This window comes from Crocodylus porosus, unplaced genomic scaffold, assembly GCF_001723895.1.
Source record: "Crocodylus porosus isolate Cpor-Errol unplaced genomic scaffold, CroPor_comp1, whole genome shotgun sequence".
Classification (NCBI taxonomy): domain Eukaryota; kingdom Metazoa; phylum Chordata; order Crocodylia; family Crocodylidae; genus Crocodylus; species Crocodylus porosus.
Genome location: NW_017728906.1, coordinates 11,563,484 through 11,581,412, shown reverse-complemented (window position 1 = coordinate 11,581,412; position 17,929 = coordinate 11,563,484). Strand labels below are relative to the sequence as shown.

At 40.1% G+C, this 17,929-nt stretch overlaps 1 protein-coding gene across 1 annotated transcript in view; it reads left to right on the top strand.

The window, feature by feature from the left end:
- DCAF6 (DDB1 and CUL4 associated factor 6) overlaps positions 1-17,929 on the top strand; it is a gene marked incomplete at its 5' end in the record, with an annotated part of 140,301 nt that overhangs the window by 80,488 nt on the left and 41,884 nt on the right. Inside the window, 2 exons of the mRNA XM_019557099.1 lie at positions 1,565-1,624; positions 10,398-10,503. Coding sequence (XP_019412644.1) covers positions 1,565-1,624; positions 10,398-10,503 — 166 coding nt within the window. The remainder of the gene's footprint in view (positions 1-1,564; positions 1,625-10,397; positions 10,504-17,929) is intronic.

The window sequence follows — 17,929 nt, the reverse complement described above, 5'->3', positions numbered from 1 at the left end:
ACAGTAGGGACAGGTGAGCCACCTCTGTTTCAGTAATGCCAGTCTTCACCTCCTGTAAACAGTATGTAAACATTAAATCTCTATTAGTATACTATGAATCACTTTATAATACAGGATATGAAATCCCTTTTTCATGTATTATATCTGTTCACAGCAGAAGACTAATGAACAGAACCACAATATAGTAGCCTAGGCATTGCTTGAAATACTGAACTAATTCATGCACATTGCCTAATATTAAGTGACCCAGAAATAAGATCTCTGTAGTTCTAAAAAATGACAAGGGAAAAAGTTTTCACAGAGGTTGCTTAATTTCTGTGTGAATGATTTGTGCATACCATGAAATAGGTATTATACCTTAGGTAATTAACTGATAATGTTTAATAGAAAATTCACTTTTTGATCTTAGTTGCTGTTCTGAATGTTTCTGCTATAAAAGGAGGCTTCATAGAAGTTTGTAAACAGAATTTTTGTGTTCATGAATTTTTATCAAATTACTGAGATTATAGAAGTGAAGAGTCTGCAGAACTATTGAATTTTCTAATATGCCAAGTATGAGATTTTGTTTTTTTCAGTATTTTAGGCTGCTTAACAGACTTAAAAAAAAAAAAAAAAGCCCCCAAAGTATGGTGCTTTACTTCAAACCCTGTGTGCCTGCGCCAAACCCAGTGCGTGCCCAGAAGAGGCATCATGTTAACTGAACCTGGCTCTTCTAACATCTGTATAGATTTGTTGCTGTAGTGGGGCTTTTTTGGAACTTTTATCTAATAGGTGATTGAATCTGCTATTAGATAAAAGCGCCAGAAAGTCCCGCTGAGTGAGTTTAAAGTAAGGTGCTGCAAAGCCAGATCAAACTAATGTGCTGCTTCTTCTGATTAAGCACATTTTTTCACATCTGTCAGCAGCCTCAGAGTCTACATTTTAAAAATCTTTTGCTACTATTTATGAACTCTTTTCAGTTCTTAAAACTTAACATTGTATAGTTTTGAATTGAAGGTTAAAGTATCTTTGAAACTGTTAGACTGTTATCTAAGATTTTAAACAAAACTGAGGGGGTGTTGCTCTTGTTTTGGTTTTTTTTTTGCTTGAAGAAGCAATTCAGTTTAGTTGGAGCATGAGATTTAAGAGTTGTGACTGTTTGCTCTTCCTAACATGAGTGAGGTTTAAAATATGTATTATAGTTTATTGTCTGGAATTAAACTCTGTCAGCTAATCTCAACTAGTTTGCCATAAAGAAGCTGATAAATATATTAAGACCCTGCCAAGAATTCATCTTTTTGGTTTTGATACTTAAGGTATGAGTTAAAATTCTTAGACAGTTGCTTTGATGTAGTGTTGTCAGCATACTTTTAGGGCAGATACTAAATGCTTGCCTGAAGGAATGCATAATGATTTGAAACATGGCTTTGCTTCTTTTAACACATGTAGATAATTACTGGCCTCTCAAGAAACAAATCCAGTGCTTTCTTACATTGCTGCATTATTTTAAGCTAACATATGATCGTGACATTGCTGTGCAGTTTTCTGCTGCTTATTTTAAGTTGAAATCTCATTTTTGTTTCAGATTCTCCTTCTTCTGTGGTTAACAAACAGCTTGGAACCATGTCACTTGATGAGCAACAGGGTGCGTGTGACAGGATATACACTATACCCAATCATAGCTTATTCCAGTGCATACTCCAGGCTTCCTTTTTAATTTGCATTTCAGGATGATAAACAGTCTAACATGCTGTTTATCTTCATAAAGTAGAATTCCTTAATTGTACCTGCAGTTGAAAGCCTCATACTACTCAATTATAAGCTCTTCAGGACTAGTGTAAACTAATAATAAAAAACAAAACAAAACCCAAACAAACCAAACTTTTGCCACCAACTTATTCTGCTTTTTATATACATAATGCTATTCAGTATACAATAATGAATATATATATATAATGATTCAATAGATAAGGATGCAATATACAGGGATGTGATCTGATGAAGAATCCCATGCATTCAAAAGTTTGTCTAACCTTATCCCAACCATATAATTGGTCCATTAAAAGGTATCACCCACAAAGATCCTCGCCTGTCATTCACTATATATGTGATGGCTTTACTCGGGTAAACTGTAAATGTGTTAAAAATATATTTGGATTGCTTTAATCCAAAGTAAAATTACATTTTTTAAAAGCTGATGTTTATAGATGGCAAATTTCTGTAACCTCTTAGGAAGAGTCTCTTTTGTGAAACTCACTTTTAGCTATATATAGCAAGAGCAGTCTTACTTTATGGAGGAGGTGTTTACAGATGTCAAAGGAAATTTCATATAGGATGCTAACCTCCACTGAGCTACATTCTGCCTGCTGTTACGTGTGTGTAACTAAGGGCAAAGTTGTGCCATTCTTTTTGATATATACTCCTTGATTTAAAATATTTCTTGATAAGAACAAAATAAAGTAGAAACTAGATGTGAGCCTCAAAACAGTTGCATACTTAGGATACCCCAGTAGTCTGTAGAATTTTACTGGAAGGCTGAGAGGCTTATCTGCTCTGATCACAGCTAGAACCCAGCAGTGGTGAAAATAAATCTGCAAGACATCAAAAAGCTTTTGGTCCCAGAAATCAGGCTAAGGTATAGGAGTTGTTTGTTATCTTTCCAAGTTGGTTAATTCACTTTAGAACTACCTTGTGTAATACTACAGGAAATGGCATAAATGTAGTAAAGTTCTAGTTGCAGTTTTCTATAATGCCTTACACTCTTGCACTTATGTGAGATTTTCTTTTGCAAAACCAGTTGTTTGTTTTAATATGCCATAGAAACAAAATATTTTTGTTTATTTAGAGCCTTATTGACACCTATTTTATGAAGCTTCATTTAAGTCAGCGACTTTCTTACCATAATCTGCCAAATCCCTACAAACAGAGGAGGCTGTCACCTGGATTGGTATAGATTAGGAATCTAGGAGAGAAGTAATGCTTTAGAGAATCTGTCTTGCATCATTTGGTTAATGGTGGGCGGGTGTGAAGCTGACCACATTCTGCATTTATGTTACCTTGTGCTATATGATCAAATCAGCTATTTAAAATTAAAACATGCCTGGTTGGGTCAGTATTTAGATGGGAAACCTCCAAAGAATGCACGTGCCTGACACAAAACATTGTGTCAGTGCTCCTGTACAGTCATGCTTGTCTATCTTGATTCAGTGTTGAGTCAATACCAGTTAGTTTGGTGTTAGGGCTGGATATGATATTGACATCACCATTTCTTATGACCAGTTCTGGTCTGTAAAGATCTCATGATATTTATTATAACCATATGCTTAAACAGCTACTATTCTAACCACATTCTACTGTGAGTTGTTGAATACTGTCTACATGCATATAATCTTGAGACTTCAGATGGATTATGATAGTCTTCAGTTGGTGTTTCACCTCAGCAGTGGCTGCAGTTCAGTAACAGATGGACACTATCCAAGGTATACATTAATTTAAAAGCAGCATTGTGGCTTTAAACTACTGCTTGAACTGGCAGGTATGGAAAGGTAAAGAAGTGCTATACACACCCAGAAGTTTTCTCAGGCATTACACTTGTTGCAAAATGCTTTGGGAACTGTGTCCGAGGAGGCCCTTGCTAAATCTGAGGGGTGACTGTGTGTACCCATCCTGTGCCAATACATTACTTCTTAACTAGTCCATCAGGTTTGGGGGGGATAGAGACAAAAGATCTAACCCTAACCCTCTCCCTTGCCCTTCTTCCAGTTCCTAGACTATTTTGGGCAGTGGATTTCGAAAATTTTACAAGTCTTATAAAGTGTAGGCTTTGAAAAATGGGGGCTTTGACAAACTCCTTATCCAGTAAGAGTGCATTATACTCTCTGATTGAACAGTATACCTAAAACTGGACAAAAATTAGGACACTTGGATAATGGATTGATTACTGGAACAGACTAATCTTGAATTAGTTTGGTTTCAGTTCTTCTAACCAAAGCACTTATTGAGCCTTTTACTGTCTGCACCCTGACAGACATTTACTTTAAGACGTGATGGAATCTAATTCTTGATCCCAACAACTGCATGTCCTTCCATGCCACATGCAGTTGTGGGACATGCAGGACATGCAGTTGTGGGATTGGAGATTATATCCCTATCATGCATTATGTGCTTCAGCAAGACGAACCCAATCAGCTGATTGTCAGTTCCAGCTGGGAACATAGCCAGTCGCTACCCTAGCTGACAAGCAGTTCTGCATGCAAGGAGCTATAAAACGATGTGTACTGCCCAGCTGAGGCACGTGTGATTTTGACAGGTCTTGGTGCATGGGGAGCCTGGCATGGGGCTGCTGCACACAGGCAGCACGTGGGGTTTTGCAGGTCTTGACCTCATTTTCAGTTTAAAGCATGATACAAACAAGCAAGAAAGTTTGCTCCATATGAATAAGCCACATTGTGGCTCATTTACTGCATTATTATGTCTTAAATTGAGTTGCATAGCTGCCCATTTACTATTTAAAGCACAGTTAGCCTGTTAATTGTTTCTTAAATGTAATGTGTGTCAGGGGCCATAATATTTTCCAGTGTACAGGGTTTCCCCCATTACCTCTGAAGTCAGCTGTTGCTGATGATTTTGTGGTGGAGAGTCTTTGTGTAGAACTTACTCCTGTCCCCTGAAATTAATCATAGTTTTGAACCTCTTCCATTCAAAGAAAGCATACTTACAGTTATACCTCTAGAGTGGGCACTCCTGACTCTCTGTTGACTTCCTTTTCATGAGGATAGATGGGTAAAGGTTGAATAAGAAACTCAATGTGTGAAGATCATCAGGAGAGACAAATGAGAAATGATTCTCTCATCTTGAAAAGTGTTTCATGATTTCCATTTTTTGTTCTGCATCCAAATGGATCCGAAACGTTTTGAAATGTTTTTAATGAAAAGGTGCCTGCCCACCTACCCTGCAGGAGACTACTCTGTATGATTCAGACAAGGAACTTGGTCTCCCCTGTTAGAGATGAGCACCCTACCCACTAGCCAACGAGCTTTTTTGGGAGTGCCATATCACCGAGTCTCTTCTGTTGGAGCTGTTCCACTTTGTATAATAAATATTCATTGGAGCAGAGACTTGAACCATCGTCTCCTAAATTCCATGCAGATGCCCTAATCACCACGCTGTATAATAGATCTCACTCTGCCTCAGCCAGTCTGCTCTGCTGGAGCCGATCCACTGTGTATAAATAACTAATAAAATATCTATTGGCCATAGAGGAGTAAGAGAAATGAGCTCAGTAGTTCAACTGGAATAGGGGAGTATGAGGTTCAGATTCTTGCTCTGAATCGGGCAGAGAAGACTTGGAAGCATCCCCTAACTTTTGGGCCATTGGCTGCTCGGGGAGAGTCTGTTTTTGGTTTTGACCATATTGGCTGCAAGAAACCCTTTCTGTCCAAATAGTTGCTCCTGAAGCTATAGTTTTGAAGACATCTGTGTTTTCTGATGGAAAAAGTGCTGCATCAAAGCTTCTCTGAGCAGCTCTTAATTATGATGCAGACTGCATGGCAACTGGAACGAAGGGTGGTCTGAAGCCAGGAAGGCTTCATATTTCTCAGGATATGAGTGAGTGAGTATCTCAGACTCCATTAAAATGCATTACTATTCATAGTTTTAAAGTTTTATGCTTCTTTCTTTCTTAGTATACAAACAGTTTTATATTATCAGTACAACACTTTACAGGTTACCTTTAATTTACACGCGGATTTATTCAGAGTACTGCTTCCTAGCAGATAGCAGCGTCTTTAGCTTCTAACTTTTAGCTAGGCAAAGTACAGATGTGCCTCAGCATTATGAACATTTCACAGTGCAGAGCTTTATTTTTTATTAATTTGATGTGCGCAGAATCAATTTTATGAGACTATAAATGGATTTTGAGTTTTTCTCTTGCTCTTTATGCATAAAACCATGAATGAAATTAAATATTTCTAATTAGAAAGGGAACAGGAATTCACTTTTTTTTGTATAACAGCAGCTGGAAAGTGGACTTTGCCCTAGAATATACTTTCCTATTGCAAGGAAGTATGTGAAAATTTGGTAAATGTCTGATGCTACCATTTGTCATATATGATGATATCACACGTAGGGCAGGTTTTCTGATATGGTTATTTCTTCGGAGTACGTTCCAAAGAATTTGCAGCACTCACTAGCTCCCTGTAACTTAAATTTGTTAGTGCTTCTACATAGGTTATTAGCTTTGGAGATAGAAGTTCACTATTTAATTTCAGCAGCATAGCTTCCTCACTAATGCCCTGCTTGGGTGAGGGATGTGGCTATATAGTACATTTCCCCTGTCCATTCTTTCTTTATTCTTCCTGAAAATTATTATTGCGATTGGAAAATAGTCTGTGATCAATTTTCTGTTGTAGACACTGGTCCTTTAAGTACCAGACAGGAACGAATTAATTTATAACACGTAGCACCCACACAGCTTTCATTAGCAATGTGGACTTACCTAGATACCCATATTTCAATACGTCATTACCAACCTCTTGGCTTGTCTGTTCCTCATGATTTTAGTGTTAATTTTATATCATTAACATTTGTTTAAAAATCGAATCGAATCCAATTTGGACTTAATGTTACAAAACTTCTTAAATCTAAGATTATATATTGGAAGATAGCCAGGAAGTATCTACTGAAAGTTTACCACTTTTTTTTTTATCAGTTACTTTTCTCTAAACTTCTTTCTCCAAACAGTTACTAATTCTACTTTAAAGGTAGTTGTGATAGTTGTTGTTATATAGCTATCTATATAATTTACTTGAAGCAATGTCTATGTGCACTCAAGTCTTGAAGAGTTAGAAGTCGCTACAACAGTAAAATGGAGTAGGAGAGTTACCTAGAATATCCTGGAATAGTTTCTAAGGTCAAAAAGAACCATTCATATTGACCTAGTCTGAGGTTCGTAACACAGGCCATAGTTTCGCTCAGGCTCACACAGTTTTGTGCAGCAGCATATGGTGGCTGCTTTATGGGTCACCAGTAGTGATTATTTTTGCACTGAAGCAAGTATTGCAAAGCAAGATCAGGCCATTGCATTGATTATTTTATGGCTTGTATTGTATTCTATTCAAAATAGTAAATCATCTTTCCATTCCTGTTCTGACTTCTGAAACATGTTGTCTCTCATTGGCCTGGCTTTTATGAGTTGGGGGATAAAGTTTCCAATAGCTCCTTTTTGACTCCTGCTCTTGCAAACTGTCTTATGTTAATCTTACTACTTTGTGCATCAGAATAGGGGTGTGATACAAAGGGCAGGTACTGACAAGTTGCCATGAACTTGAAATATGTACATTTTAAAGCAAAAAAGTACGAATTTTCACTCAAAATCTAACCATGTTGTTTTCTTGTTCTTATTCAGTCTGTGATGAGATTAATTTCATGACAGTAAAACCATTTCTTTGACCAGATTTCATCTCTGCCTTGACAGGATAGGGCAACTGCAGCCTTTATTTTAAAGCAGCCAGGACCTCTACTGTGAATACCTCTTATACATAGCTACTATAGTGAGGCTTGTGTGTAATTGTCATAATGGCTTATACAAAACAGGATACCCCTTTAAAAACAGTTTTGTAAACATATAGTTCATATGTCCTTGCGTCTTAATTTTTTTTTATATTTTAATTGTGCTTGAGATACACGTTTAACATTCTTAATATCAAACGATTGTTGCCCTGATACCCTGATTGGCTTCCATCAGTCAAGAGTTTATACATCCATGAGTTTTCAGAGGCAAATTATGCTCTCAGATGTATTAGTTTATGGCTCCTATTGACTTTAAGGAAGTCATAATATATAAGTATCTAGTTGTGGAATTGTTTCAGTAAGCCTGATATGCCTTTGCACTGTATAGTTTCTTCAAGTTATTTATGCATGTATTGAGAGAGGTTCTGAAGTATCTTTAGAATAATTACAAAATAAATTAATCGCCAGTCATGTCAGAGTTTTAACCGTTCTGTTAAACGGCATTATTATGCAATTAGTTGCATATTTAACCATTGGATTTAAATTGCAGAAATTCAGGTTGGAAAAGCAATAGCAGACATCCTTCTTAAACTTCTAATTTATCGTTCTCAGTTTTAATTTCACCCTGTGGGAATTGAGGTGACATTCCAAACAAAGCATTTATGATCAGGTTTGCATGCTCCCAGTAACCAACCTAACATGACTAACTTGGCTGTTTAGAGGGCAGTGAAGTAAAAAGATTAGGCATATTTGATACTAGGAAGTAGTCATTATCTGTGGGGTTCTGTTTCCATTTCTGACACTGGTTCATTTGGTAATCTAAAGTAAATCTTGGGATCTTTATCCTTCATAAAATAGGGATGCAAGATTTATCTCCTTTGTATGAAGTATTATAGTTTGAATGACAAAGTATTTAATGCTCAGTATGCATTTATCAGTCAACAAGAAGCAACAGAGAGCTTTTCAAGTTGAGAATTTATTTAACAAAAGCAGGCGATTATTTACATTACAGGAGTCTTTGGATGTTAACAGTATGGTTATCAGTTGAACCTTTGTCTTAAAAGATGTCTTTTGATCTGGAGAATGCTTTTAAAATGGCATATTTAATAATGTCCATTTTCCTTCCATTTGTTTTTCATTTTGTTGTCTTTATTAGGAGAGAGAGATGTGTTTTTAAAACTGGAATTTTTCTATCAGATAAGCTTAGCTATTCTTTTAGATTTTGCAGTGGCGCTGTGAAGACACAGTTTGACCCTATAATTATATAGAGAAATATAACTTACTTCAGTGGGCAAAATTTAACATTTATTGTGAGTCTTGTATGTTATGGAAATAACTCAAAGTTAGAGACTTAAGGTTATGGTTTCATAACAAGATCAAGCAAAAAAAGCTTTTTGTGAGGAAGATGGAGGTTTTAGGGTTTTGGGGGTTTTTTGTTTTTTTTGAGACTTCAGTAACAACAGTAGGGAACAGCACATTGATGCTTAAGAAATAGCATATGGACACTATATCAATAGCAAATCATGACTAAAATTTCTTTTTTTATGCGAGGGTGGAGTCAGGGCCTGAACTGGCATGCTCATACCAGTATAATCAACATTACTGATGTAGAAAGGAGCAGACAAGCAAGGCAGGTCATAAAACTGGAATAACTTTACTTATTTGGTGTGACATTACCTAAAGAATTGGGTAAAATTCAAGTGGTGTAAGTAACACTGGTTTAAGTTGACTGTCTATTGTCAGTCCTCAATAGCCATATGCCAAAGATAGACAAGCTATTACTGTGTTTTGCCACTAGGTGGTATTGTGCCCCCTGTTGCTTACAGCTACCCTGGGAGAGCTGCATGCCTCTCTGTTCCTAATCCTGGCATAATTTACATTGGTAACTTACAAACGGATGTAAATTATATCAAGATATGTGTATGGTATAATCAGGCCTCAGGTAGACTATTGATAAGATGTATTTGGGGTGTAGAAATCCAGAATTCTCCTCCTGGGCTGGGTCCAGAGGAAAAAAACGCAGCTTTCAAGCAAGTTTGTATCTGATGCTAATCACTCTGACCTTTAGTAGCAGACATTGACAATTGCAATCTTAAGTGTTTTTGGTGAGGAGGACTATGGTATAGATGGATCTACTGGCTGTGAACATCCTTCAGGAAAGAATGTGATGATGTTTGTCATTGAGTCCATTCCACCATTGCCCCATGATCTGTTAATTCTATTCATCAGAGTTCAGAACTCCTGTGGTCTGCTGTTTGTTCTTTCCCAATGTGGATTTCTCCTGTTGCTGAAGTTTGAAGGTTCTTTCCCCATCCACTTTTACTATGTAAAACAAAGTTTTATGTCCCGCATCTGACTTAACAAAACTCTGTAAGGGCATTTGTAAGTTCAGGACATTTGTCTGGTTTCCATTCGTAACACAAAAGAAATGGAATGGGTCACATTTGTCCAGAGTACTGAATGTCACCCACAATCTTTCTGAAATATGTTCTCACTTCAGGCAGATGTTGACTACCACTGCTGAAAATGCATATTGTTATTTCCTGCTGTTTGTGCATTACATACACATTGATTCTCTTCACAGAGGACCAAATTATTACTTTGTGTTTATGGCTCCTATGCATGTCAGTGAGAATCTCATACTTTTATCTAAGGAGAGCATATCCCTCATTAGTTGGCGTGAATATAAATAGTTAATTATGGGCTGAACCCTAACCTTTGCAAAGTGTGGATTTGGTGTGATCAGTATGAAGTGTTTAACTTCTGTTTGGGCTGTATGTGACTTCTGAATAGATTTTACTGGAAAACCATGTTTGGTTTTGTTAAATGAATGATAGAACGATCTTCACAAATATATACATTCTATGTTAAATACTGACACTATTCAAACCTTATTAACGTTGTTACAGAGAGTGAAAAGCCACGCACAGGAACAGGTGAACCAGTTTTAAGTTTGCACTACAGTACCGAAGGAACAACTACAAGCACAATAAAACTGGACTTTACTGATGAGTGGTAAGAAGGGTTGTGAGGGTTTTTTTGTGGGAAGGGGTTTGGTTGACACAGTATTTCATATTTTAATAGCAGTTATTTAGTTTTGTTCTTTCAAAGTTTTATTACCACTTGCTTCCTCCTGTTTCACAGTTTTGTTATATTACTGTAATAGTGACTGTCTACCTAAGAATAACCTATTTTATTTGTTCTGTTTTCATACAGTTGTAATAATAATGCTAAAAAGTAGGCAGTATTCTTTTTAACCTTAATCTTTAAACACAGGAAAAGAAATAGAAAGTAAGAAAAAACATGACTATTATTAACACTGTGTAGGTGAGCTCTAAAAGAACATCAGTATTAAAATAACATGGATTTGATTTTTTTTGAGCTAAATAAAGTTTCTGAGCAGACAACTGCAGGAACATTTTGGTTGTGAATTTTGATAAATAGTTTTAACAGTAATTATAGTAATACTTCAATATATGGATCATCTTCAGTAGTTTTGACCTAAATCTTAAAATACTTCAGGAAAAAAATATACTCCTGGGATATACATCAATCAAGTCTCCTCAGATTTAAGAAAAGTAATTTAAAATGGGGGGGGGGGGGAGAGAAATTCATAGTTGTTTTTTCTTTTCTTGGTACTCAGCAATCTAAAACCTTGTAAGAAAAAGAAAAGTCAAGTCAACTGAAAGGTGATCTGATAGGCTAGGGACAGAATTTGCACACAAACCGTATAAGTGATCAGAAACTGGTTCAAATTTGTAACACAACAGAAGTTCACTGCACATAAACCTCTTTCAAAATGGCTGAAACCAGTTTAAGATAAACCTGGATGGATGTAATATCAGATTTAACAGATTTAAGTTAAATTGATTCATTGAACTTCTGTCCCAGGTCCCCTCCAGATTCTAGTTAATTGACAGTCCACCAGCGTCCCAGGATGCTTTGCACATCTTCTGCAACCCTTCCTCACAGCATGGGTGGGCTAGCCTTAGCTCATGCTTGTCTGCTGCAGCTGAGGTGGGGACATGTGATCTAATACCCTCCCAGCTTCTGGTCTGCACTCCTGCAGACATGGGCTGCATTTCTGGAATTAGAAGTGAAAGTCTGTTCACTTGTTGGCTCAATCTACATATCTTAGACTAACCTGCGAAGATCGAATCAATTCTGTGCGACTTCTGAAAAATTATGGTTGCCTCTACCACCATGACCCCCCATCCAAACCTGGGGCCTTCAGACAGTGCCATGAGGAAAAATGTATTTAAAGACTGTGAAGTGGTTGGATACTGCAGTGTAGATAAATCCATGTGAGATGAAATCCATTACCATCTCTTTTGAAAATGCCTGGCACTACAGCCATCATTTCCTACATTCTGGTGGCAGGCTCCAGAAGTTAACTTCTGTTCCTGCTCCACTACTTCAGCACACTTCAGATCCATTCTCTGTAACTGGCCAGATCTAATGTTGTATATACTTGTCCATCAGTAGTATCTGAATATCTTCCAGGCAAACAACTTGTCCTTTTCTATGCTGGCAAAAGGCAGGCTAATTTTTAAAAATATTGTTGTTTAAAGAATAATGAACAACACTGAGTACTCACTGCCAGCTCTCATTCATTTAAATGAGAAAAAAAGTATAACCTTCCTTTAAAACTGCAGCTTAAATACAATGCACAAACTATACCCTGTAATAGTAAAACTCATTCCCCTAAGCACTTGACTCCTGACTCTAATATCTGCATGGGGGTATGTTTGACTTTAGCGAAAATTCTGTGAGTTTGGAATATGCACCTGAGAAACCTTTTGTGATGGATGTGATTAGTTAAACCTAATTAGAAATATGGGCTGATGGGGTATATCTACCCAGCTCAGCACAGCACCTTGGAAAGATACCCAGTTCACTCTGAACTAGGGTTGGCAAGCTAGTTGATTGACCAGTCAAATCATGTCAGTTGACTGCCTATTATTTGACCCCAGTCAAAAATTGTCAAATATTCTATAAAGCCGTGGTGGCGTACCTTTTTTTGTAGTATCATAGCGTCATCTGTTAGCAGGGTCAGGAGACTGTATCAGCAGCATAGTAAAAATAAAAAACTAAGCAGCATTAAAAAAAAACAAAACCCTTCCCCTGATGGCTGGCTGCTGTGACTGCAGGCATCTCCAAATGCAAACATAAAATGCCTAAAGAGTTAGCCTATTCCCTGCTTTGCATAACTAAGTTTTAAAAACTGACTATGTCTTTTATAGCTGCTAAGTAGAGCTGTGCAAAGCTTTGGTCCCCGATTCGATTTGGTGACCGAATCTCTGAATCCAGATCAAATCAGGAAACCCTTTAATCTCTCTCAATCGAATCGGAACCCTCTGAATTGGTTCAGAGAGATTTGGAAAGATTCGATGATTTGGACATAGACGCAGCTTTACATGTTTTTTCTACATACCTCAAGGTACCAGGCGGCTTGTGAATGCTAAGATGCCGGGGCAGGTGAAGCATCCCACAGGAGTGGGGGGGATGCTCCCCAGCGTGCTTGGCAGCGGACCTGGAAGTGGAACAGAAGCACTCCTGGTCTACTTCTGGGTCTGCCAGGCAGTGCACTGGGGGCCCCCCTGTGCTCCCTCAGCTCAGCAACTGGGTGCCTCCTGGGTTTGGCGAGGGGACCTGGCATCCTCCCACAGCCAATGGTGAGCCGGGGGGGATGTGGTCCCCTCCTCCCCCGAAGTGCTCAGCAGCAGACCCAGAAGTGGACCGGAAGTACTTCCAGTCCATTTCTGGGTTCACTGCTGAGCTCATGGGGAGTCCCCACATGGTCCTGTGGGACGCTCCATCTGCCCGAGCATCGCAGCATTCACGAGCTGCGCCTGGTACCTCAAGGTATGTAGAAAAAATATTTAAAGTTGTGTCTATGGCTGAATCGTTGATTCTCTGAATTAGCATTGAATCTTCAGATTCGGATTCAGCTGAATTGAATCGGGGACAGTGATCCGAATCAACAAATCAAATCACTGTCCCTGATTCGGGCTGAATCCAAATAGAATACGGCCCGTTTTGCACACTCCTACTGCTAAGTGTGTTTTGTTTCGGTTTAAGTTTTGTTGGCAACAGTTCAGGCCTGAGGTTTTAGAATTAAAGTCAAGAAAAAGAAGAATTGCTCAGTCTTTAATGTAATTCACATTCCCACTTGCCTAACATGGATTGTTGTAACAATTCTTTACTATTTTTTAGAATTTTTCAACAACTGTTAACTAACTTTTTTTTACGTCAAAGTATCTAACTTAACTGAAGATTGAAGTCTCTCTCTTCACCGTTGTAATTAATTCATGCTTAAAATATTTTACCATCTTTTGACAATATTTGACTCATCAGCTGATCAAGTATTTTTTTGATGACTCAGGTGCCCAATGTTGTTGGGTTTTTGACTGGTGTCCAATGTCTGTGGCATACTCATAGCCGTATTGGCCGCAGTCATACGGCACCACATACCACACGTTTAGTTTTCCATGCTGCAAGGGAGCAGCACGGAATGTTTTTTTTGACCCCTGGATATCCAGGGGTCAGAAAAAATCACAGAAAAAGAAAAAGCAGATTGGTGGCGCATGCTCCAACCGTGTGCGCCCAAAGTTGGTGCCTGGCCAGCTGGAGCTGCATTCCAGTGCTGGCCAGACTTCATGCAACAGGATCACCGCTGCTGCAGCCCTGGGAGGCCCTCAGGACTCCAGGTAAGGTTTCTGGGGCCAGCCCAGTGCTGGCTTCAGCCTCCTCTACTCCACCCACGGTAACTTGCTGCGCACCAGAGTGCGCATGGTGCAGGTGTTTCCTATAGGGTTGCCAACCCTCCCGGATTGGCTGGGAGTCTACTGGAATCGGCATTGATCTCCTGGTGACTGTTGAAAGCAATCTAGGAGATGGATATTGTGAACAGGTTGAACAGCCAATAAATGTCCTGTGCATGTGCGCAACCACAGTGCGGCATGCAGGAGGTCAGGAGCACGGCCCGGCAGCATGGAGAGCATCCAGGTCTGGCTGGTAAATCTGTTGTGAGAGAAGGGGCATGGCGGGGGGGACAAATCAAGGCCTCAGTGGTGAGGGAGGGAGTGAGGCCAGGGCAGGTGCTGCACAGCTGGGGCAGGGCACAGGGCGGAGCTGCAAGTGGCTCACCTAAGGGGTGCAGGGGGGGAGGCTTCCACTGCTACACACACCCCAGGAGGACATGAGGGGTGCTGGGGTGAGGGTGGGCTGCTGCTGTGGCTGGGGGTGGCTACAGACTCTTCCTGGCAGGGGGTTTGGGCTGGGGCTGTACTCGGGGCAGGCAGCCAGCAGTGGTGCTGCAACAGGCCCCAGCCCCTCCCCACCCAATAGATCCCCTCCCAGTGCAGCCTGGCCCAGCCCCCTGCTGGAAAGAGCCTGGCACTGGCCCCAGTCCCCAGCAGCAGCCCGCCCTCGCCCTGCATGCAGATCTGGGAGCACATGCCCCCCATGCCCTCCCCAGGTTTGCATTGTGGTGGGAGCCATCACTCCCTCCTCATGCCCCCCAGATGAGCTGCTTGTGGTTGCGCTCCATGCTCTGACCCAGCAGTGCTTGCCCCAGCCCACTCCCTCCCTCACTGCAGGGACCTCAGTCTGCATGCCCCTTCCCTCCCCGCTTCTCCCACAACAGACTTTCCAGCCAGACTCTGCTTTCTGAGCTGCTGGTCTGCATATCGGTAATTGGATTGGTATCGGCCAATACAGCTTGTTAAAAATTGGCCATCAGTATCAGCCCAAAAAATCTCTATCGGTACACTCCTATTAATAACATCGCGTCATGCTGGGAGAAAAAAAATCTCCTGAAATAACTTCAGTCAGAGTTGGCAACCCTCGTATCCCAGGGACAGCTAACAGTGGCACAAGGTGCGCAGCCACTGGTTATCCCCAGGGAACCAGACGTCCATGCACATCTGGACGGGGCCATAGTGACCTTAATTTTGCATGTTGATCAAGCTAATATCCCGCTTGTTGTCTAAACCTGGTAATTTGTAGAATGTGCTGTAGATTATCGTCTTCTGTTAGATCTTTAACTGAATCTACACTTGCAGCTTTTGACATTTTTTTTGTTGAATGTTTTTAGAATGTGCAAGCCCTGCAGCAAGTGCAGAACACTAGAATTTTTGTTAATTTCGTTGACTAATGCTGTTTTATGTACTAAATTATTATGGTAACGAAACTACCTTCTGTTGTTGTGTGATGTGTGTGATATACCATTGTTACGTGACATAAATAATATTAAAAATCTATCTTCTTTTAAACTGGCCAAAGCACACTACAAAACTCAGATTCAAATTTCTGCTCATGGGAAGAGTGATTTTTGAAAATGTCATATAAGGAGTTATGTATTTGTTTTCCCCAGCGATTCCACATCAAATGTGCTTGGTTTACAGGATTTTTTTCTTACTACCAACATCATAAACACCATCTGGCATCTGCAAATCCAATTGAACAATTTCTTCCTTTTACATAATCACCTGTGGTAGTTTGACTTAGGCTGACATTTGGTGATGGATGAAAATGAATAGACTTTAGCTTGCTCCCAGGTAGCCTTTTTGATTATATAGTAGAGGTGTGTGAAGTGGGCAGTAGTCGATTCAGATTCGGCCCGATTCAGGAGACAGTGGTTTGATTCGCTGATTAGTTTCACTGTCCCGATTCAGATTTGGCCAAATCGAAGATTTCATTCTGATTCAGAGGATTTGGCCATAGGCACAGCTTTATATGTTTTTTTTTTCTATGCACCTTGAGGTACCAGCTGCATGCTGAGATGGTAGGGTGGATGGACTGTCCCATGGGAGGATCGGGGGGTGCATCCCTGCGCGCTTGGCGGCAGCCCTGGAAGTGGACCAGAAGTTCTGGTCCACTCCTGGGTCTGCCGCTGAGTGCGTGGGGGACCCCTCTGTGCTCCCATGGGACATTCCATCCGGCCTACCATCTCATCATTCAAGAGCCGCGCCTGGTACCTCGGGGTACGTAGAAAAAACATATAAAGCTGTGTCTTCTAGCCAAATTGTCAAAACTCTCCAGATCTCTCCGGAATGATTGAGGGTTCCGATTCTATTCAGAGAGATTAAAGGGTCTCCTGATTTGATTCGGATTCAGAGATTGGGCTGAATCTCCTCTGAATCGAATCAGCGACTGAAGCTTCGCACAGCCCTATTATATTGGCTTCTCATGCAAAAAGCTTATCTATTACCAATCCATTACAAGAGAGTTCTTCTACCATGTGGCCCCAAAAGTAGAAACTAAAGCTGCTTACAGACATTACTTTTTTTTTTTTTTTTTTAAATTGTGGCGCTTCAATATAAACATGGTGCACCCCTGTGCCAAGCACCGTGCATGCCCAGGAGAGGCAGTGCATTACTTGGAGCCAGCTTGCCTGACATCTGTATAGATTGGGCACTTAGTATGGCTTTTTAGGTGCTTTTATCTAATTTGCTGATTGACTCAGCTTTAGATAAAAGTGCCAACAAGTCTGCTGAAGTTCCCGATCTATACAGAGGTTGCAGAGCCGGGTCAAAGTAATGTGCTGCTGCTTCTAGTAAAGCAAATTTTTTGGAGGGGGGTTGAGAAGGGAGGGTGTTAAACATCTGTAAGCAGCTTGAGTTGTCAGTTGGGGCAAGTATCTTTAAGACCTGTTGATGGAGGCTGCTCTTCTGAAAGCATGCATCTCTGAAAGGCTACTGGAAAAAGCAAAATAAACTCCTCACTTGCACTCAGATGTTCTGTCCTGGTTTTTTCCTGTTTTGTTGTCTAACCTTTTTTTTTTTTTTTTTTTCCTCAAACAAGTGAATCTGATATTCATTTTATTTTTTATCGGTTTCCTGGAGATTCTCCAGTTTTTTCTTGTTGTCTTTCAGATGGGATAGAATTTTTAAGTAGTTCTTGAACATAGCTGAATTTGTATGCTGGATGCTGCCCTTAATGCAAGTCCTTTTTTTCATAATGTATTTCCTGTAGATAACTGTCTTATCCTACCATGGAGGATAAGTAGGAGGAGGCTGTGAAGGCCCAAAGAAAAACAGAAGTATTTGATACTCTGTATTTCTTTAGGCTAGCCCAAAGTGTGACAATCCCCATGCGGATCAAAAGGGGTAAGAGTGCTCAAAACCCCGCCATGGCTCACCAAAAGCATCCACAGCTGCCTCAAAGCCAAAAAGGAGGCATACACCCAACTGAAGGGAGGGGCCATCACCAAGGAAGATTATATCTCCTTGGCTCGAGATTGTAGGGGGGCTGTTAGGAAGGCTAAGGCAGAGATGGAACTGCGATTAGCAACCCAGATCAAAGATAACAAGAAGTCCTCTTTTAAATACAAAGGGGGGAAAAGAAGGTACCAAATAATGTGGGGCCTCTGCAGGACATGCTTGGTAATCTGGTGTTAGCACCAGATGACAAAGCTAATCTCTTTAACAGATTCTTT